This window comes from Melanaphis sacchari, unplaced genomic scaffold (genome assembly GCF_002803265.2).
Source record: "Melanaphis sacchari strain LSU unplaced genomic scaffold, SCAv2.0 Contig1_pilon_pilon, whole genome shotgun sequence".
Classification (NCBI taxonomy): Eukaryota; Metazoa; Arthropoda; class Insecta; order Hemiptera; family Aphididae; genus Melanaphis; species Melanaphis sacchari.
Window position 1 is genome coordinate 6,947,836 of NW_020270976.1, and position 20,055 is coordinate 6,967,890.

Consider the following 20,055-nt stretch of genomic DNA (forward strand, 5'->3'; position numbering starts at 1 on the left):
AATATATAACATGTATACCTGTATAATATAGAAGTAAATTACTGACGTCACTAATGTGACGTACTATATTGAATAAACGATGACCGCAATGGAAATTTGTCATCAAGTAAATAACACTTTATAGGTATGTTATATAAATGTATTAAATGTGCATTTTACAAGATGTATGTGCGTATAATATAAATGACAATAGTGATTAGAAAAAAGTCGTAGAAAATAAAAAATGACGGCAAATCAATAACTGAACCAGAATAGTATCTATTATTATTGGTACATTATATTATATAATATACATATACATTGACGTATATCTGTACGTAGATACATTTATAGACACGGGTAGGTTAGGAACTATATATACTTCCTAAACCAGACTAATGTATATATAAAATATTATCGTTTTATATGCGTATATGCGCACGACGACCAGACAACTGCAAGACCCGTTTCCTATCTCGAATTATATTATTATACATATTATACCTATATGGCTATATATATATATATATATACACAATGCACACACACCGCGTGTATGTGTATAAGTATTACTGTGGGGGGACGTGGGTGGACTTGTGGCGCCTGCAGCAGCAGAGTGCCACGGCGGTGACGACGACAACACCCGAGTAAAACATTTTTCACCCAATCTATATAGTATTATTTATTTATATTATTATACGGGCACGCGACACAAAAACCGGGTCTCTTGTCCATTCATAACACAAACGCGCTTCAGGTGTCACATACGATAGACAACAAAAATCGTTAGGTATGTAACAATAATAAGATAGATATAATATAGATTTTTCGTGACTTAAAGAGTACCTATAACTATAGATATATTATATGAAATACTTGTACATGTGTATCTTATTATTATTATTTATTTTTTTTTTTTTTGGGTGACAATTGGCGCGGGTTTTTGGCTGACGGCCATCGATCGGGTGTACAGAAAAAAAATGTGTATTTAAGCTCGCAGTGATGATTATTGTAATATATAAACGTGATTTCAATAATATATAACGACTGTCGTCGTCGACGGTGTATATAATATAATATAGAAAGAATACATACATGTACAATGTTTCCTGAGCGCAACCGCCGCCGACAACAGACGAAATATCCAGTTTCCGATAACGCCGGCGCCGGCGATCGAATTAATTCCCACTCTTACCCCCACCGACACCACCGCAGATACCACCACTACCCTGTCTTTGGAACTATGCTTAATTAGACATCGTTGTCGTTGCGTCCTAAACCGCCGTCGTCACCACGCCGCTAAGACGAGTTCGTCGTTCTTATAACACGTTTAGATCACCAGTTGTACGACGTGTATATATACATATTATGTAGGTACGCGAAACGAAAAGAACAAGAAGGGTCATACGTAATAAAAACAAAGTAAAACCGTCTAATAATAAAATAAAATAAAAATAGGTAAATGTTTGATGAGTAGAGATAGGTATAGAGTAGCAAGAGGAAAGGGGAAGATAATAAATATTTGCACCTAAACTCGCCGGCCGACGATGATAATATCGATTAATATTGTAATTTTTTTTCGATAAGAATCATTCATAAGCGTACACGCTTTTTTTATACACCATGAATATATATATATATAATTATATGTCCGAAATGAATAAACCTAATGATACGAGCCAACTATAGTAATGACTATCAAAAAGTCAACCCGCGGTTCATACTATAATATATTTTATTATACGTTTGCATATATGCCTATATATTGCTATATAACTAACGGTTGGTTCACGATCAATATTATATTATTTCAATGGAAAAGGGGGTTTCTGTTTGATGTATATACTGGAATACTTAAATCCCTCCCCCTCGAGAGTCTGCGTACGACTTAACACACTATTTCCCGTGTACATATAAGGCAAGGGATGACTATTTGGCCAACCCTTTTAGTCCGATTTGTGTATACAAAATATGTATAAATACTCGTATATTAAATAATTATTTACTGAGACTTTCTTTATGTTTAATTTTAAAGCTTAATAATTAATATCCTAATAAATTTGTCATTCTATAATTCAAAATGTGGTACATATAATTATATTATTCTATGATCATACTTAAAATAATATATATACATCATATAATAACCTTAAATTTTTTTTAAACAATCAAGTTCGTATGGAAAAAAATGTTAAATATGTGCATATAGATAAGAATAAATATATTATACCCACAATAAAATGCTTCTTATAAATCTATTTATAATTATCGCATGCGTAATCGACATATAAAAATAATCGATCAATTTTTTATAATAGTATTAAATTTTTAACTGTGTTTTAAAATATTTCCATAGATAAGATTATCTGAGTTTCCATCTAATATATCTTTACAATCATTGTCTAATACATAAAATATGATGATTATCATACAATATTCGGTACATATTCAACAATTCAACACAAAATGACTACTAGGTATAATCTTTTACTTTTAGCTAGCTATATTACTATAGGCACTGTAAATATTATAGTTTTATATTCTGATAAATAATACTGTATTGTAAATAATATAGTTTAATATTTTAGCATTGTTGCACTGCTAGTATATGATGTATTAATGTAGATATGCGAAAACTGGTTAGAAGCGGTTACACTTAATAATATAGGTAATGTCAAATATGTATATAACACGTGGACGACGACGCGGAATTTGCTTATTGTCAACATAAACGATAACTATATCACATGGAATATATTATTATGCAACGTATATATTATAATGTATGATTATATATTATTAAATATGTATACGTATAACATGTACCTATTGTATACAGTTGCGAAGCTAGAATTTTTTTTTTAATACTAAAATATAATTTGTGAAGGATTTAATAGATATACTCTCTATAATATATTCATAAATCGTTTTAATAAACTATATAATATGTGTTTAACTTTCAAATACTCGTATTTATTTAAAATAAATTGTTTTGCTTTTTCATAAATTATTATAAAGTAAATTTTGTTATAGCATAACAAAATACATTTGACTACGATAAAATAATTGTATTCCTATATTGTAAACATTATATTTTTAATATAAATACGACCCAAAGAGGAGATTTTTTTAACATCCAAAACACCCCCTCTGGCTACGTCACTGATTGCACTGTATCAATGTACGCATTATATGAAGAAACAACAAATAACGAGTGACCTGAATTTTGCGGTACTCCCGATGATTGTATAATACATACCATATATAAATTAGGTATATACCTACGGACTTACGGACTATAATTTATAAAATATATACGTAACTAGAGGCTAAGATGTACTTAATAATATTATGATAAGCACTATATTGATCTAATCGAAAGTGAGTTATTCGGTGATAATATAATTAGGCGAACGATAAATCAGAAATGTTTAATTTTGTCGAGCTTCATCTATTTAACGCATAGCTCATTAACGTCGACATAACATGCGTCAGTCGCAAAAAATTCATCGCACTGTGCGGTCACTGTATGTACGGTACTGCCGCCAAGAACGGCGATTTTTTTTACAATTATACAGAATATAATATATGCACTATGCGCACATATGAGTTTTACATATGACTTTGCTTCATTAAATATACGCTTGAATAATAATTTAACAAAAAAAAAAATAAAAAAATACTAAGAAATGTATAGTCGCAATACCTACCTACCTACTTATGATATAACCTCTATTTTTTCCTTTAATAATAATAATAATAATATTATACTATTGACTTTTCACATAAATCATATCATTAGAGGAAAACGGTCCCGAATTAAAATTATAAATAGATTTTTACTTCATTAATGGCAACCATTTAAAATGAAAAACTTCTAATATTCTTTTCCTTTTTTCAAATATTTTAATCTATTTTGTTTATAGTTATTATTAACGTTTGTTTAAATATTAATTTACAATAGAAATTAGAAGAATATAATATTTTATACCATTTTGATGCTTATCTATAAAGTTGTAGTCCAAAGTAGTCCATTTTAAGCGTTATCTGCTACGTATAAAAATATTAGACTATAATATATTTATCTTCATAACGATTACAAAAGTTATGCTTATAAAATTAACTGATACACGTTGAGTAAAATATACTCAACTAATTGTCAATATATAATATTCGATTTCATTTGTTAACATAAAAAATGTTATTGGGCTTGTGTCAAGTATAGAAGTTTGTTTTGTACAGCGGTACTACGGGCCTCTTACAATTGCTATTGATTAAAGAGTTGATGAAAAAAAAAATATATATATAAATATATAGATTAAACATTGTTTAATGAATAAAAAATGATTCTACTCAACAAATGTACAATAAAAATTAATAATGATATAGAATTATGATCGCACATTATGATAAGATTTCCAATATATATAATTTTACGATGAGTTCAAAATAAAAAAAAATCATTATAAAATTTTTATTGATATTTATAACTTATGTACCTACAGTTTTTTTATAACTAGGATTTATCCTAAAATGATATATAATTTCTTGTTGATAAAAACCCTAACTATAATAATTAATAATCATAAATTATTTTGTTTTATGCAGTGAAAAATTATTTAAAATTAAATAGAAACCAATTCAGATTACTGGTAAATGAAAAATGAGACGATTTGATATGTGAATTAATTTGCACAGTAAAGTGCGGGATAAACTCGGGAACCAATTTACTATCAGCTATATAAATAAATACAAATAACTATGTAAACATACCTATACTATACAGTATTTAAAACTGAGAGTGAATTCAACACACAGTACTATAAACATTTAAATTTCAAAACTGAATCATCGTCATTGATGTTTGCAGTGAGGTTAGAAGGACAACAACGCAATGAAAGATATATAGGACCTATACGTGGCGTCTTTGCCGCCGCCGGCAAATGGGTGCAGTCTTATTTTTATGGGTTTTTATTATTTCGGTTTTTTCTTTTTATCCTCAGGTATATTATATTATAAAAATACTGCAGGTATATATTATGTATAATACTTCTTTCTTAGACGGCAGCGGTGGTGGTGTAGTTTTTTTCGAATATATAATATTATAAAACGTGTTGACGGTCCACGCGGCGGACAGACGATAAAACAATGAGACGGTCATTAAAAAAAAAGACAAGACTACGACGGCGGCAGCGTGCAACAGCGGCGGCTACGGCTGCGATGGTTTTAATGTGTGCTCGGCACACATAATTAATCCAATAAACGATCGATGCCGCGCTAATTTCAATATACACAGCGTGTTGTGTTGATAGTGTCGTGTTTGTGTGTGTGTGTGCATATGTATAATAGGTATATAGGAAAACAACGAGACGAAAAACAATTTTATACGTATACTATCTATACCTATATATTATGTGTAAAGAAGAGGAGACTCGGACAGTTAGTCGTGCTATAGGAAGAGAGAAAAGCTGAAAACAAGAGAGAGTGAGAGATCGATGGAGACTGCAGAAGAATCACAAAGACGGCGCCGAAACTAGTTTTTCTTTATACTTTTTTATTCTTCGTATTAAAAAAAAAAAAAAATAACACCACGCATCAGAATACAAGACCATTCGTCCCACACTGTCCTATAATGTGGAGTAATATACATACATATATATTGTATATGATATACATATATATACCTACCTATAGCATGTACAGGAATTGAAAATAATGCGATGACGTTAAACTTGTAATATTATTTTATTGCCCCTTGTTTTTTTCTTTTTATTCTTATTTTATGAATTGCTTATGAGACGATTTTTATTATTATTATCATTCAATGAAACTTTGACGGAAATGTCAACTGTCAGTCATTATATACAATATACATGCTAAACGACTACACAAAAGCTTATATTATTATGTAGTAAAACTATAAGTACAATCTAATTGTTGTATTTTCTTTAGGATTTCTATACTAACATAAATATTGCTATAATGGTATCTATATATATATACACACAATATAAATAGTAGGTACATAATATATTAATTTTTGTTTGAAACTATGCATAATAATAAGTTCTTATACTTTATACTGTAACTAACTATATATAGATAGTATCTATGTTCATAACAACTCTAAATATTTATATGCAATATAGAATAAAAAGACATGTATCTACTTATAAAGAATGTGTTATAAAGAAAAATGTACCTAATATTAAAAATACTCATTATAGTACCTATTTATATTTAATTAAAAATATAAAATGTAAAATAATTTAGCTATTATTTTATTAAAACAATAGTTTTTATTGAATATTTGAATATATATTAGATTTATGGAAAAACAATTTGACTAATATAGATAATAAGGAAATTAGTTAATATATAAGATAAATACTAAAACGTAAAGATATATTTTATTTAAAGAGTGCTTATTAAAAAAGATACACATAATATATAAAAAAATTATAATATAGAATTCACTTTTCTAATAATGGGTGTAGTTTAATATAACATACAATTGTAATGTCTATATATGACGTGTACCTACTATGGTTTTTTGCATAGAAGATTTTGTTTTTATTAAACAAACCATTGAAAAATTAGTACAATTTAAATTTTTTTACATAAACTTGATTATATAGTAATAAATAATAATATATGGTACCATTTAATTTATGGTTTTTTGGAGTTTTTTTATTATCACAAAACTGATATTAAATACATTATTGAATTATTCATAGCTATTATATACTTATCTTTATAAAGAATCTATATCATATGGAACACATGAAGATGGTTTATAGATAATACTAGTTAAATTTAATTTACATAGTTTTTATTAAATTATATTGCAGTTAACATAATATAAAAGTTAATAATATTACATACCTATGAATAAATAAAATATAAATCTTATGTGAGTTATCACCTATAGGTATACCCATTTTAAATTTTCATTTAAATTTATTAATATAAGCGACATTTAAAACTCAATTAAATATAATTACATATTTTTATAATCTATCAAACATTATCCCTAAAAAATAGAGTATCTATTATTGATTAAAATAATTAACTATTTTTATCAGCTTTTATATGATCTGTATATATAGGTACGAGAAACACTTTTACATGATTTTTTATAATGATTACTTATAATTTATTTATGGTATCGCTCATAGTTGCGTATTTACGTTAAAACTATTTATAAGTAGTTAATAAATATTACCAAAGGTTCAATATATGAATAATGACAAAACTTGACATAAAAATTCCTTATAGTTGTTAGTCATGAAATAAACGTAAATTACTAAGATCCTGAATTATTGCCAAAATTGAATATGTCAATACTTTATTAGTCATAGATAAATTTTGTAACATACATTCAAATAAAATAATTTGAGATATTTTTATAAAAATACTATTTAGCTTAGTGCCTAACCTGTGACTAATAAAAATTAAACAGAAGAATAAAAACTAATAGTTACTAAACAATAGATATTGCCAGTAGTTTCAGATATTACAGTAGCTTTCACCATGATAAACTTGGAGACCAGTTTAAAAACAAAAAAATGTACGTATTTACACATGAATAAAATAAAATAATAATTTTTTTTAAATTTAAAAAATCAGAAATTACCTTAATAATAGACAAAATGATGATTATATTATAGTGAACACGCCGTTCATGCGTTTAATAAAGTAATGCCCAGAAATTATAACTTATATACCAATATAATTATTAAAAAGCAAACCCCAATATGCAACTTTGATCTCAAAAAATGAGTACTTAGGCGGTGTATAATAAATATTAACCACAGTTTAAACTTAGGAAAAACGAACCAATGAAGTAATCGATAAAGTAATAGAGTGCGCAATAAATACAAAATATATAATAATAATTTATTGTAACTGCTATAAATTTTATGAGCAGATTTAGAGGTCTGAGTAAGTCAATAAAATCCAGTTGATCATTATCTATCTTATAATGTTTCTTAAATTTCAATAGGTAAGAAAAATGTTAAATGTTAAAAATGTATATTTTAAGGATTATTAAATCGGTCTATACAAAAAATGCTGTAAAACTCTCCAGGTATTTTTAATAATAACGTTGGTAACTCATAAAAAAAAAAAAAAAAAAAAAAATAGTAATAAAATTAACGCAAATACCTATACAGACATAAAATTGATGATAATTAAATAACAATAAATAAAACAAAAACAATGATTTTTTTGATTATTATATAATTATTATACCTAAATCTAACCAGGTAACATTTTATAAATATTATACTTATTATACGACGAAACGTATAATAAATATAAACTATAAGATAATTATCAAATTTTGAATTAAATTTAGAAGTATTTAATATTAATATATTATATTTAAATTAATCAATTAATTAACTTAAAATCTATCAGTTAAAATATTAATCAGAAATCAGAAATAATAAGTAATAAGGTTATATGTAGGTATTATTACATTGTCAGCTTTTTATTGCAGCTATGCTATAATAATTTGATATAATCATCATTTATTATCTTTAAATTATTCTTTAAAAAAATACGTTTATATTATTTATATATGTAGGCATAATATACCTACACATAATATTACAGTATTACTTAATACCTTTTAATTTTATAATAACCAAAAATTAACAAAAATTATATCAAATAAACAATTTTCAAATATCAGCCATTACATAAAATATCTAAATATTTACTTCTACGTTTATTATAGTTTTAACGTTATTATTATCTTGTAATAATAAAAATAATATAAAAACAGATGAATAATTATAATTATAATTACATAATTTAAATTAATGTATTAAATATACAAATATTATTTTTTTTTTATGATACTTATAAGTATTTATATTATACTCATTATATTATGTTGAAAGGATATTTATTTTAATAATTCATTGATGATAATATATTTATAAAGTTATCATTTTAAATTGGATTTATATAATCTATACCTATAATTACTGAGTTTATAGATATGTTTAGTCCCTAAAAAATTTCTAAGAGGGTACCTATGTATACAGAGCAATATTGAAATAATACTGGATTAGCTGAATGGACCTCAGTATGAGATATATAAATCTACAATATATGAATTATAGGACTCTTAAGTTAGTAACGTATTCATAATCTAATTAGATGTTGATAATGTGAATCCAAATATGGCCAAAACATAGATAATATTTTAAATTTTAAATATATATATGATAACCATATATAAAAACATATACCTAATATATAAGTATAATTGTATAAATAAAGAATATTGTTCAAATGTCATAAATATAGGTGGTAGATATGTTTCACATTAAATCATTATAAATATTTTTAAATAAACAATAGCTTTTTTATATGTTTATAGGACAAGTCCTAATACATGTATAAATATAATATATTTTATACTATCTTTAAGTATAGGTGAGTTAATTTTCCTAATTTTTTTTTTTTTTTTGTTGTTTATGTTTATTTAGTATACTTTCACAATGAAAATAAAATTATACACAAATTCTAAGTTATAAAATATCAGGTTAGGAAATTTAATGCATTTACATGTCAAATTTTAGAATTTTTTCTTATTCTTTGGAGTTATGTAGTAAGTTTTATTGGTTTTGAAGCATTTTTCATTGTTTAAGAATTTTTTGACATATAGATATAAAAAAATTTAGAAATATGATAAAAATATAAAAAATCGCGTCAGATTTCAATATAAAGTATGTATTTTTTTCCATTTCTATTATATTACGTGTCGTAATTTAGTTTTAAAATAATAACATAAATTTTGCTTTATCTTACTGACCATGGCTTGTAGATCGTTCCATGATAGTCTTTCGATTATAGGTTTACAGATATAAATTCTAGGCAAGCCATTGTTTTTATAAAATAATTTTTAAATAATAATTCTATTATACCTATCTATATTGTAATTACTTGTAAAAAATTAAAAAAATTAATTATTTTAAGAATTTTTTTTGGAGTTTTATTTAGACCAAAATTAATGCATTTTAAATGGCCATCAGATAATACTATATGAATAAAAATTGGTGAAAATACATAAATAAATTACGACTTAATAAAAAATATGATAATAAATTAGAAGTTAGGATAAACTAAAAAGTATTTACAATTATTATTTTTTATAAAAATATATGTAAGTACCTATTGAGATAGATATTCAACATACTCAGTGACAGTTAACTCTCAAAAGGATAGTTTTAACTAAGAAAATTAAGGCTTAGATTTAAATTTCATACAAAAAAATAAAATAAATATATCCTAAAATATACGATTTAATGACCTAAAAAAATGTCATGATGTTAAAAAAATATACCTACTTGAATCTATCAAAAAGCAATTCTGAGCAGTTTTGTAAATTATTTAAAATAAACTCATTGCAAAAAAATTTACATTAAAAAAATAAAAATTTAACTAATATATGAAAAAAAATAAATATTTATGCATAAACAAGTAAAAGCTATAACACTGTAATAATAAGTTGAGTTTTAAATAAATATTACATTATGTTTTGATTTTTAGTCCAAAAATGCCAATAAAATATAAAAATAAAATAAATACGAAATAAAAAATAATATTGTACATACATTTTTTGATGAATGAAACCCATTGTGTTTAGAGAGTAACATGTTCTAGGACATTTAGTACAAAGAAATATAAATTAGACACGTTAGAATAAGCGAGGAAATAAGAACGATTGCCCTCACAGTAATTGTTTTATTGGGACCTAGCCCTATTGGAAAAAAGCACAAGATTAATTCAGAGGTCTGAACAAACACGTAAAAAAAGGCAATATGGATATTAAATTATTTTAAATAATATCTTTGAATTTAATTTTAGTTATGTCATACCTATCTATAAAATCCATATGCTAATACTACACTACATAATCTATATAGGCATATATTTATTTACAAATGAGTATTGTATAGTATTTCTCGTCATGCAATAGCTGTAATCTACAATATTTGTAAGTATATTTATTTTTTCTATGTAGTTTTACAATTATTCTTTGACATTGTCTTAATTTAAAAAAAAAAAAAATGTAAATTATACCATAATTTGGTTGATCACCCTAGAATATAATTTTAGGAATAATGATAATTATATACTTGCCCACATAATCGAAAAATCGTGGCAACGTCCCTAATTTAAATTTAAATTCTACTTAAAATTTTAAAAAAATTATCAACGCTTTAATTATGTGTTCAAAAAGCTAATTAAATCACTAAAATTCATAGAAAAATATATCTTGTATTATGATATTTAGGTATATATATATGTGTATCAGTGTGTCTTATTTATATAATTCAAATAACTCATTAGTTATACGATTCACTAAAAGTTACGTTATTTTCTAGAGCAGACTTCCTATAGGTAGGTACCTATATATAGTTGAGATTTTAATGTGTATAGTATTTGTGTTTTTAAGCAAGAACATGATGCAATAAATGTATAGAATATATAATTATACCTTTGCACATTAAAGGTTTACGTAATATTTACTACCTACATTTACGAGAGTACATAAATCTGTTATTAACAAAATTATTTTCTTTAGCTATATATATTTATATATAGATTATAGATTTATAGGTTCATTTATTCATTATTTATATCTATTATCAAAGCTATAGGAAAAATAAACATTTATATACTGATTCGATGTACAATAATGTATAATATGACGTGTTATAGGTATATAATTTTCGCAAAGTTATATACAAATTTAGGTAGGTATATTATGTATTAATTAGCAATATTAGTTCCTAATGTTCTTATATGATCTTATATGATTCTTATATATCCTAATGTTCCTAATGTAACTTATATGTATGCATATAGACAAATACAAATAATTATTAAGTTTTCTTACGAACAATTTATCATTATATGTAAGTATATATATTATATAATGTATCTCTTTATTTACCTTTATATTTTAATAAATGTAAAAACATTCATTATATTTAAAAATATATCAGCAAATTGCGAGGTACAAATTTACAATATTTTAACGAAAGATTTTTGAAATTATAATACTTATCAATATATACAATAAGCTATACCTATATCACATATCTAAATGAAGGGTTATTTAATATTAATTGGTTTCTATTGTAACGTACTTTTAACTTTATGTATATCTATTTAAATACATCTAGATACTATATCTATTCATTTTAATAACAATTTTCCCGTCGTATATATGCACCTAAATTTCATATTTTAGTAGTACTATTTAAACTTTTTAAATCAGATTTAAATTTAAAGTGAATATACCTATACTATACGTATACAAATAAACAATATACCTACGTATATTGTGTGTGACTTATTTGAGTAAAAATAATAATTATAGATTCACGCGTATTCGTTTATATATATATATATATAAATTATATAAAGTTTATATATTATGAGATACATTTTTGACTTACTTATAGACGGTGGTATGTCGGCGGCCATGTCATACGGTTCAGACTTGACGGGCGATATTCGCAGGGGGCCCCTGTGCAGGGCGGACGGCATCAGGGCGGCCAGCGTGGAACCAGCAGACGGGCCGCAGTACTGGGACCACGCGTGTCCCGGCGCCCACGCGCTTGACGTTGTCGAACTCACGGTGGTGGATGCTCGTTCAACCATAAAACAATCACCGCCGTCGGCAACGAACTTGGGCCGAGTGCAAACTATACAAACGAATTTAATTTTTTTTTTTATCGGTATAACAATACATCTCTATCTATAGATTGTATTATAATATTGCAGATGGTCGCGGGCAGTACATGGAAAAGCAATAGGTATATTGTATTATATTTATAGGTAGTATATATATATATATATGTATATAATATATACCTATGGTTGAGTATTCGTGTACCGATTACTGCAGCTATTAACTGCTGCAGCGGTACTGACTATGTATCATAACGCGTGTATTATATGAAACGGAAAAAAATTACAGCCAACGAAAACGGCAAGGGGCACTATATATACACAATAATATTATTATAAACGCGTAGTCTTCGCGATTTGAAAAACAAAAAAGTTGTTCGTCGTTATAACAGGCACAATAATGATGATTTATTTGTTTAATTTAAAATTTATATTTGGCGCTGACTCGGGGACGGACGCGCGTCCCGGCGACACCGCACTACACACTGTACTGTCGGACTGACCGGTGTCGCCGGCCGCCTCTGTCTGGCCGCCGGCAGAGACCGCGCCCACCGACGCCGACTATTGGTGACGAACGCCGTAAAATGGCCGGTCAGGCTCCGGTCTGCGACGACGGTGGTGGTGGTGTGTGCGTGCGCGCGCGCGCGCGCACCTCCGTCCGTCCGTCCGTGTGCAGTTATCGATTCGACCGTCGCCGTCACTGCGCGTCGGCCGTCGTGAGCGGCGTCGCTGTCATACTATCAGGTACACCATGGTGGTGACGGTACCCGTATGAAATTTCGCACACGACGCGCTCATGTTACCGACAAAATAATAATATGATATACCTATACATAACACCTATATTATATCTACCGCTGTTGTCTTTTGCGAAATAGTTCTTAGTGAAAAATTACAACAAAAATAGCCAGCGTAAAATATTCGCATAATAATAATAAATATTTTGTGGGATAAAAAAGTTGTGCGCTGCATGCACCTTATATACGCGTAGATTTATGGATAAAATTTAGAATTTTAACAATATATATATAGTCATATATATACGGTAATACTTACAATCTATTCATAGTACCAATATAATAAAAGTATAATTACATCATTTTTGAGTTTTATTTATACGAGACGCGTATTGTCTATAGGTGAAAGTATGAAAACTATAATATACACTTTTAATATATTTTCCTTATGCCAATTATTTCTAGTAACTATACCTATAATAAGCATTTACCTATACCTACTATATATTATAATCATGTAAAATACATTCCAAGAATACTTTAGATCCCTTAACTTTCTGGAGACTGAACAAATATAGATATACCTACCTACATTTATAAATAATATAACAACATAATACTATATAAGCTGTAAACACAAACAAAATTTTAAAAATATACCTACATAGGACATAAATTTTTATGTAAGTACATAATTTTACTGAATGCAAATTTATTAAGAAATTAATTTTGCGGATTAAAAATGAGCACGTTTCATAACACTAAATAAAATAACATATATAGGTATATTTATACATTTACGAGTATCTACCCAATAATAATAGATAAAAAATATTTTAGTATATTTTGAAATGAAATATGCATTTTCTTAAATATTTTACGTATCAATACCGTTGTTTACAGTCAAATTGACAATAATTATATTATTCTACATAGAAATCCATTATAAGGTAAATAACTTTTGAATATTTTGGTATCAACATATCATCATATACCTTTTACTCCAGTGACTTTTTTATTCTAAATAACTTTATTATACTCTTATCCCTACATGCATGCAGCATTTTAATAACGGTATACTTTCTGAAACTTAATTGCTAAATTATAACATGAATCATTAATAAATTGAATAAACAACTTGAACTGCTGTCAAATGAAATTTTTCTTCAAAAATTAATAGTAACATTATATAATATACTATCTTCAATTTTATTCCATATAGATAAATTTTAGAAAATTACTCAATTAAAAATATAAAAATGCGCATAATTCATTAAAAAAAAATTGGAACCAATAAACATATACTGCACTTATTTAGCTTAGGAAATATATTATATTTGTTATTTTTTATATACTTATATAGTTAAAAAAAAAAAAATAAGACTATTAGCTGGTGTTATTCGCAGCAGCAGCAGTACCTAATAATATTAATAACAAGATGACTGAACTATTTACCTTTTAAATTTCAAATCAAAGTTCTATAAAAGACTACAATCAACTACAAAATATATAATATAATCAATAAAATAAATCCCACTTCTCTATTTTATTTTTAAGAAATACGAGCACTTTGTAACCTAGCAATGGGATATCGATGAATCTGAACGGAAAAAAACTTAAAAACAATCAATATATAGGTACATTTTTTTTAAAAAATATTTGTGTCTATACTAAAACCTAAAATAATTGTAAATACTTAAATTGTAAAGCCTATTAATTACAGATTGTTTTCATGACTATTAATGAGATTTTCCTATTTATATAACTTTAGAAAAATATAATGTTGTTATATAATCGTAAGTACATATAAAAATATGATTAATTTTAAACATATATACAACATTATTTTATTGCTATAAAATGAGATCAAGCATAATATATATATCTATAATATCTTCATAATACGTTGTTTTTTCAAAATATATATATATATATATATATATATATATATATTTATTTGTTCTATTCAAAAAAATGTTTAAGAATATGAAAAATAAATATTTCTTTAGAAAATGTTTAAATATTGTGTACATACCAATAAGTATAATAATACAGATTATATTGTTTCACAATTCAAATCATATATATATATATATATTATACATGTATACATGATATTTGTTTAATATAGTACCTACACAATGTTATACAGGTAAATTATTTATATGTAGAATTTATATATAGAATAGATATAGATATCTTAGTAGGTATAATAGGTATATGCTTATACCATAATATAAAGTTTGATGTTTTATATATATATATATATATATATATGTATATTCGTTTGTTTGAGTGCTATAGTACAAATAGCTTTGTGTAGAATGGAAAAACAAGTAAATCAGCTACTCCTTCAAAAGTGTAATCAAAAAAAGGGATTCTACAGTAGCGAATCCCACGAGTGACTTTTCTATATTATTATTTTTTTTCAGTGCGGTATGTAACTATATACATAGTTGTAAACCTATATATAGATACTAAATACATATACAACTTTATCTACAAGATCTGTAGTATTTAGGGAAGTAATTTTAAAATAAATAAACTCCATGATGACAGAACCTACAGAAAAGACACAAAGTATAAAAATAGCAAGATATGCTATTTAAAAAATGAATACACTGCAGTTTACGTTTGGTATGCATGTACAAATATATGAGAAAAAAATGGCTTTTCGTAAAACTTATATATATAAGTACATATAGTATCTAAATACGAATATTGAAATAGGTACATAATAAGAACGCGACAACATTATTTTTGAATGGTATGCGCGTGCGTGATACAATTCGTATATATAGGTATCTATAAATGTATAAGTAAGTACATTATATTATAATATTCGTTTTACATCGTAAATTTTCACACTGCACAACTATACTGTATGCTTGAATGTATAATATTATGTATATCTACATAGAACAGTAAAACTTTACATTTGAGCTTAAAAAAATAAACTTTTTCTAAAGAATAGCTACAACTTTTATACGAGACTTTAAGTGTATAGCTATATCATGTGGATTTTAAAATAGAATACTTAAACATGAATATAAAATATATAACGAGTTTGTGAATAAATTAATTGTGATGAAAACGCGTATATAGTACTTCGAAACTGTTGACTATATATACTTCCACTCGTATCTTACACTGTTTGTTTATGTCAATAAATAGATTTATGGCCATCATAAAATAAAGGTCTATATTTGCGTATATATTTATACCTGTCTAAAAATTTTTTTATTAATAAACAATAATATAGAGGCACGAGAAGAAATATAACATGTTAGGAATAATAGGATATATTCCTATTTTCTACACTGGATTATAATAAAAATATTGCAGTCTGCAGATTTTAAAAAACCATAGTATATAGTAGGTATAGATATAATCTATAAATAGAATATAGATGATGAATAAATATAATTTATAATTTTCTGAAGAAAGTTTATTCATATTGTATCTACAAAATGTATATATACCTATATAATACATTGAGTATATGATATAAATAAACCTGTTGGTATTTATCAACACAATAGTTTACATTATACCTATATTATATATTATATATATATAAAAAAAATATGTTAAAATTCGTTGTTAGCATATTTTTCTATTAAACCATACTATTATTTCTTAAACAGTATATATAATAAAAAATAAATAATGAGCAGATGTCAATAATATATGCGGCATACACAGATTAAGTATACATAATACCTAAGTATAGTATTATTATTAATATAAGCTATATCGATCTTTAATATGTTTTATTAAACTTACACTTTTATCAGAAATATTGAATAAAATATCCATAAATAACTTTTAAAGTATCTGTGATATTTATACTCAATTTTTTTTTTTACCGATTATTCAAATATAGCGTGTTTTAAATATTTTTCAAAGTAATTATGTCTATTTGTTTTTAAATGTTTTTAAAAAGTATTTTTTACATGCCTGAATATAATGCGAGACTTGATGAACTTTTTTATTATACTTAAACTTATAGAAAGGTTTGAAAAGTATAAAAACATAGTGGAAAATACAATTCAAATGTATATAACAAATAGTGATGATACAAGAATGTAATTTATACGAAAAGATATAAAGATATACAAGTAGAAGCGAATAATGAGAAATTTCTGAAAACCAATCCTAGAATTTAAAACAAAATATAGATAAATAATATGATAAACTTATTTCAATATATTATTAATAAATTATGTATCCGCATGCAATATATATTTATATATTTTTATACAGATAATTCTCGTTTATAATAATTATGAGTTCATTATAATTTTATAGTAAAGTTGTTTGTAAGCGTTTGACAAGGGAATATTATTTTAAGAAGGGTATATGATCTAAGACTATTTTATAAAGATTTCACCTGAAAATGCGTTACCTACCGTTAAATAAATAGTTAAAACACACGTGGGTACGATATTATGTTAATTAAATAAATGAATTGCATGTCTAATAATTGTATATTCATTCAAGTCAAAATCAATTATTATTTAAACTATAATTAAATATAAATAAATGTAATTTTATAAGAGAATCTAAAGTTTGAAGAACATTATTTATTTTAATCACTATATGTATTACGCTATATAATAATAAAGGTAACATATTCGATTGGTTAGATATAATAATAATATACTTATATGCCATTAGTACATGCAACTGCAAAAATGGTTACTTTCTTACACATAACAAAAAACGATTTGCAAGTATCTATAAAATAACTGATTGTTATCACGAAATTTGTTAAGTATTATATCTATATGATTAGATGTGTACAAGATATTTGCCAATTTAAAATATTTTGAGTTTCAGTAATACATAAAGTATGATCGAAGTTGATATATATAGGTATATTTATAACTCTCACATTCTTTTGAAAAAAAAATCGGAAACGTATACAATATTATATATTACACTATGATATTATAATTTACACACTGCATGATCGACCATGGTAACGTTATCCCTCGCAAGAGCGCATATATTATGGCGCCTTGAGGACGCCTGCTGCTTATTAAGACTAAGACGCCGCCACCGCCACCACTGCTTGTCAAGTCATATAATAAAAATAAAAATTCCTTCTAATATACACAATATAGCTACACCACATATATTACCTATGTATATTGTATATATATATATATATATATACGTATATAGGTAACTATAATATGATAACAATGAGTCTACATATAAAATAATATGTTTATATTATACGCACAATTTTTAATGTCATTACCTTTAGTCTATGATATATTATGAAATTTATTTTTATTTTAATTATTTTATTCATTTTTAATACGATTTTACAATGTATTACCATGGACTATTAAATAAGTATTTAATATACAGCAATATGGTTATGACTTATTTTTATTAAAAATTAAAAAACATTTAATATTGATAAAATAAAAGTTATTAGATAAATAGTTTTATGTTTGTCAACTATTTATATTACACTGTGTAAATGATATGCGCGGTAACGATTTAAAATCATGATTCATGTTAATGTCACAATAAACATTTAAAACCAAATTTAGAAGGTTATGAATTCGTATAGTTATGTAAAATTACCTAAATATATGTACCTATTATTTTTATTCCAAAAAAATTCATTTATAATCTATAACTACAGTAAAATAAGCAATATGAAAATAAAAAAAAACAATTGTTATTCAATATATTAACACGTATACTGCATAGATCATATTTTAATATAACATTTTAATAGGTATACATCAATAATGTACGCGGTACAAGTGTTAATTTTGCATCATATAACTTCTCCGAAATAATGAGAACGAGCCAATATAATATGTACAATAATGTACACGCTTACACGCATTCACTACCGTAGAATATACTCGTATGATAGGTATAATTATATTATGTATAAGTAAAAGCTTATAATATGATAGAAATAAACATGTATACTAGTATACTAAATATGTATGTTAAAAGTACTCACTATCATCGTCTGATGTACAGTAATACGGAGGCATAGCCAAACTTGATATTGTTCGATGTGGTTTAAGTCGACGATGATCCTCGCGTGTTAATAAATGTATTTTAATTATTTATATTGATCGATGTGAATACATCATACTGCTACGAATGAATCTGTGTAGTTGAATTATAATATACTATTTAGATATAAAAGTAATATGAGGTGTATAACGTATATATTTTTCTTTTTTACACTTGTATCGCGTGACGTACCTTATAACCGACTGAACTCGACACACCACGCTGGTCGGGTTTGTAGTTTAGGTAGTTACATGCGTGTAATGTTTTCTTCTCCGTCTTATTTTATTTCTTTTTCGTCTCCTGTGTTTATTCACTCTCTCTTTCTATGAATATATGTATTTCTCTCACCGTGCGTCGTTGTCCGCGCGTATCGAAACACACACACATACCTATATATACAGCATATTGTACGTGTGTCTAGACTGGCGCCAAAAATGGGTAAAAACCGTCTGCGTGTATCAGGTAAATAAAATACGCGACACGAAATTCGGTGCCTGCCCGGTCGGGGACATAAAAATCGACGACGACGTGTGACAAGATCGAGGCGCCGCCACCACCACCA

The 20,055-nt window shown here is 25.8% G+C and overlaps 1 protein-coding gene across 3 annotated transcripts in view; it reads right to left on the reverse strand.

Annotated features, from left to right (window-relative positions):
• The window catches only part of LOC112593228 (insulin gene enhancer protein isl-1-like), a 50,640-nt gene extending 30,971 nt beyond the window's left edge, over positions 1 to 19,669 (reverse strand). The window contains exons 1-2 of one of the 3 annotated variants that reach the window (XM_025337583.1): positions 19,435 to 19,669; positions 12,465 to 12,713 (exon numbers count right to left, since the gene is read on the reverse strand). In XM_025337583.1, the coding sequence (XP_025193368.1) occupies positions 12,465 to 12,713; positions 19,435 to 19,468 (283 nt within the window). In that variant the 5' untranslated portion in view covers positions 19,469 to 19,669. Of the gene's footprint in view, positions 1 to 12,464; positions 12,714 to 12,882; positions 13,198 to 19,434 lie in introns of those variants that run through there. The other 2 variants (XM_025337584.1, XM_025337585.1) reach the window with 2 other exon arrangements.
• Positions 19,670 to 20,055: the final 386 nt, after the last annotated feature.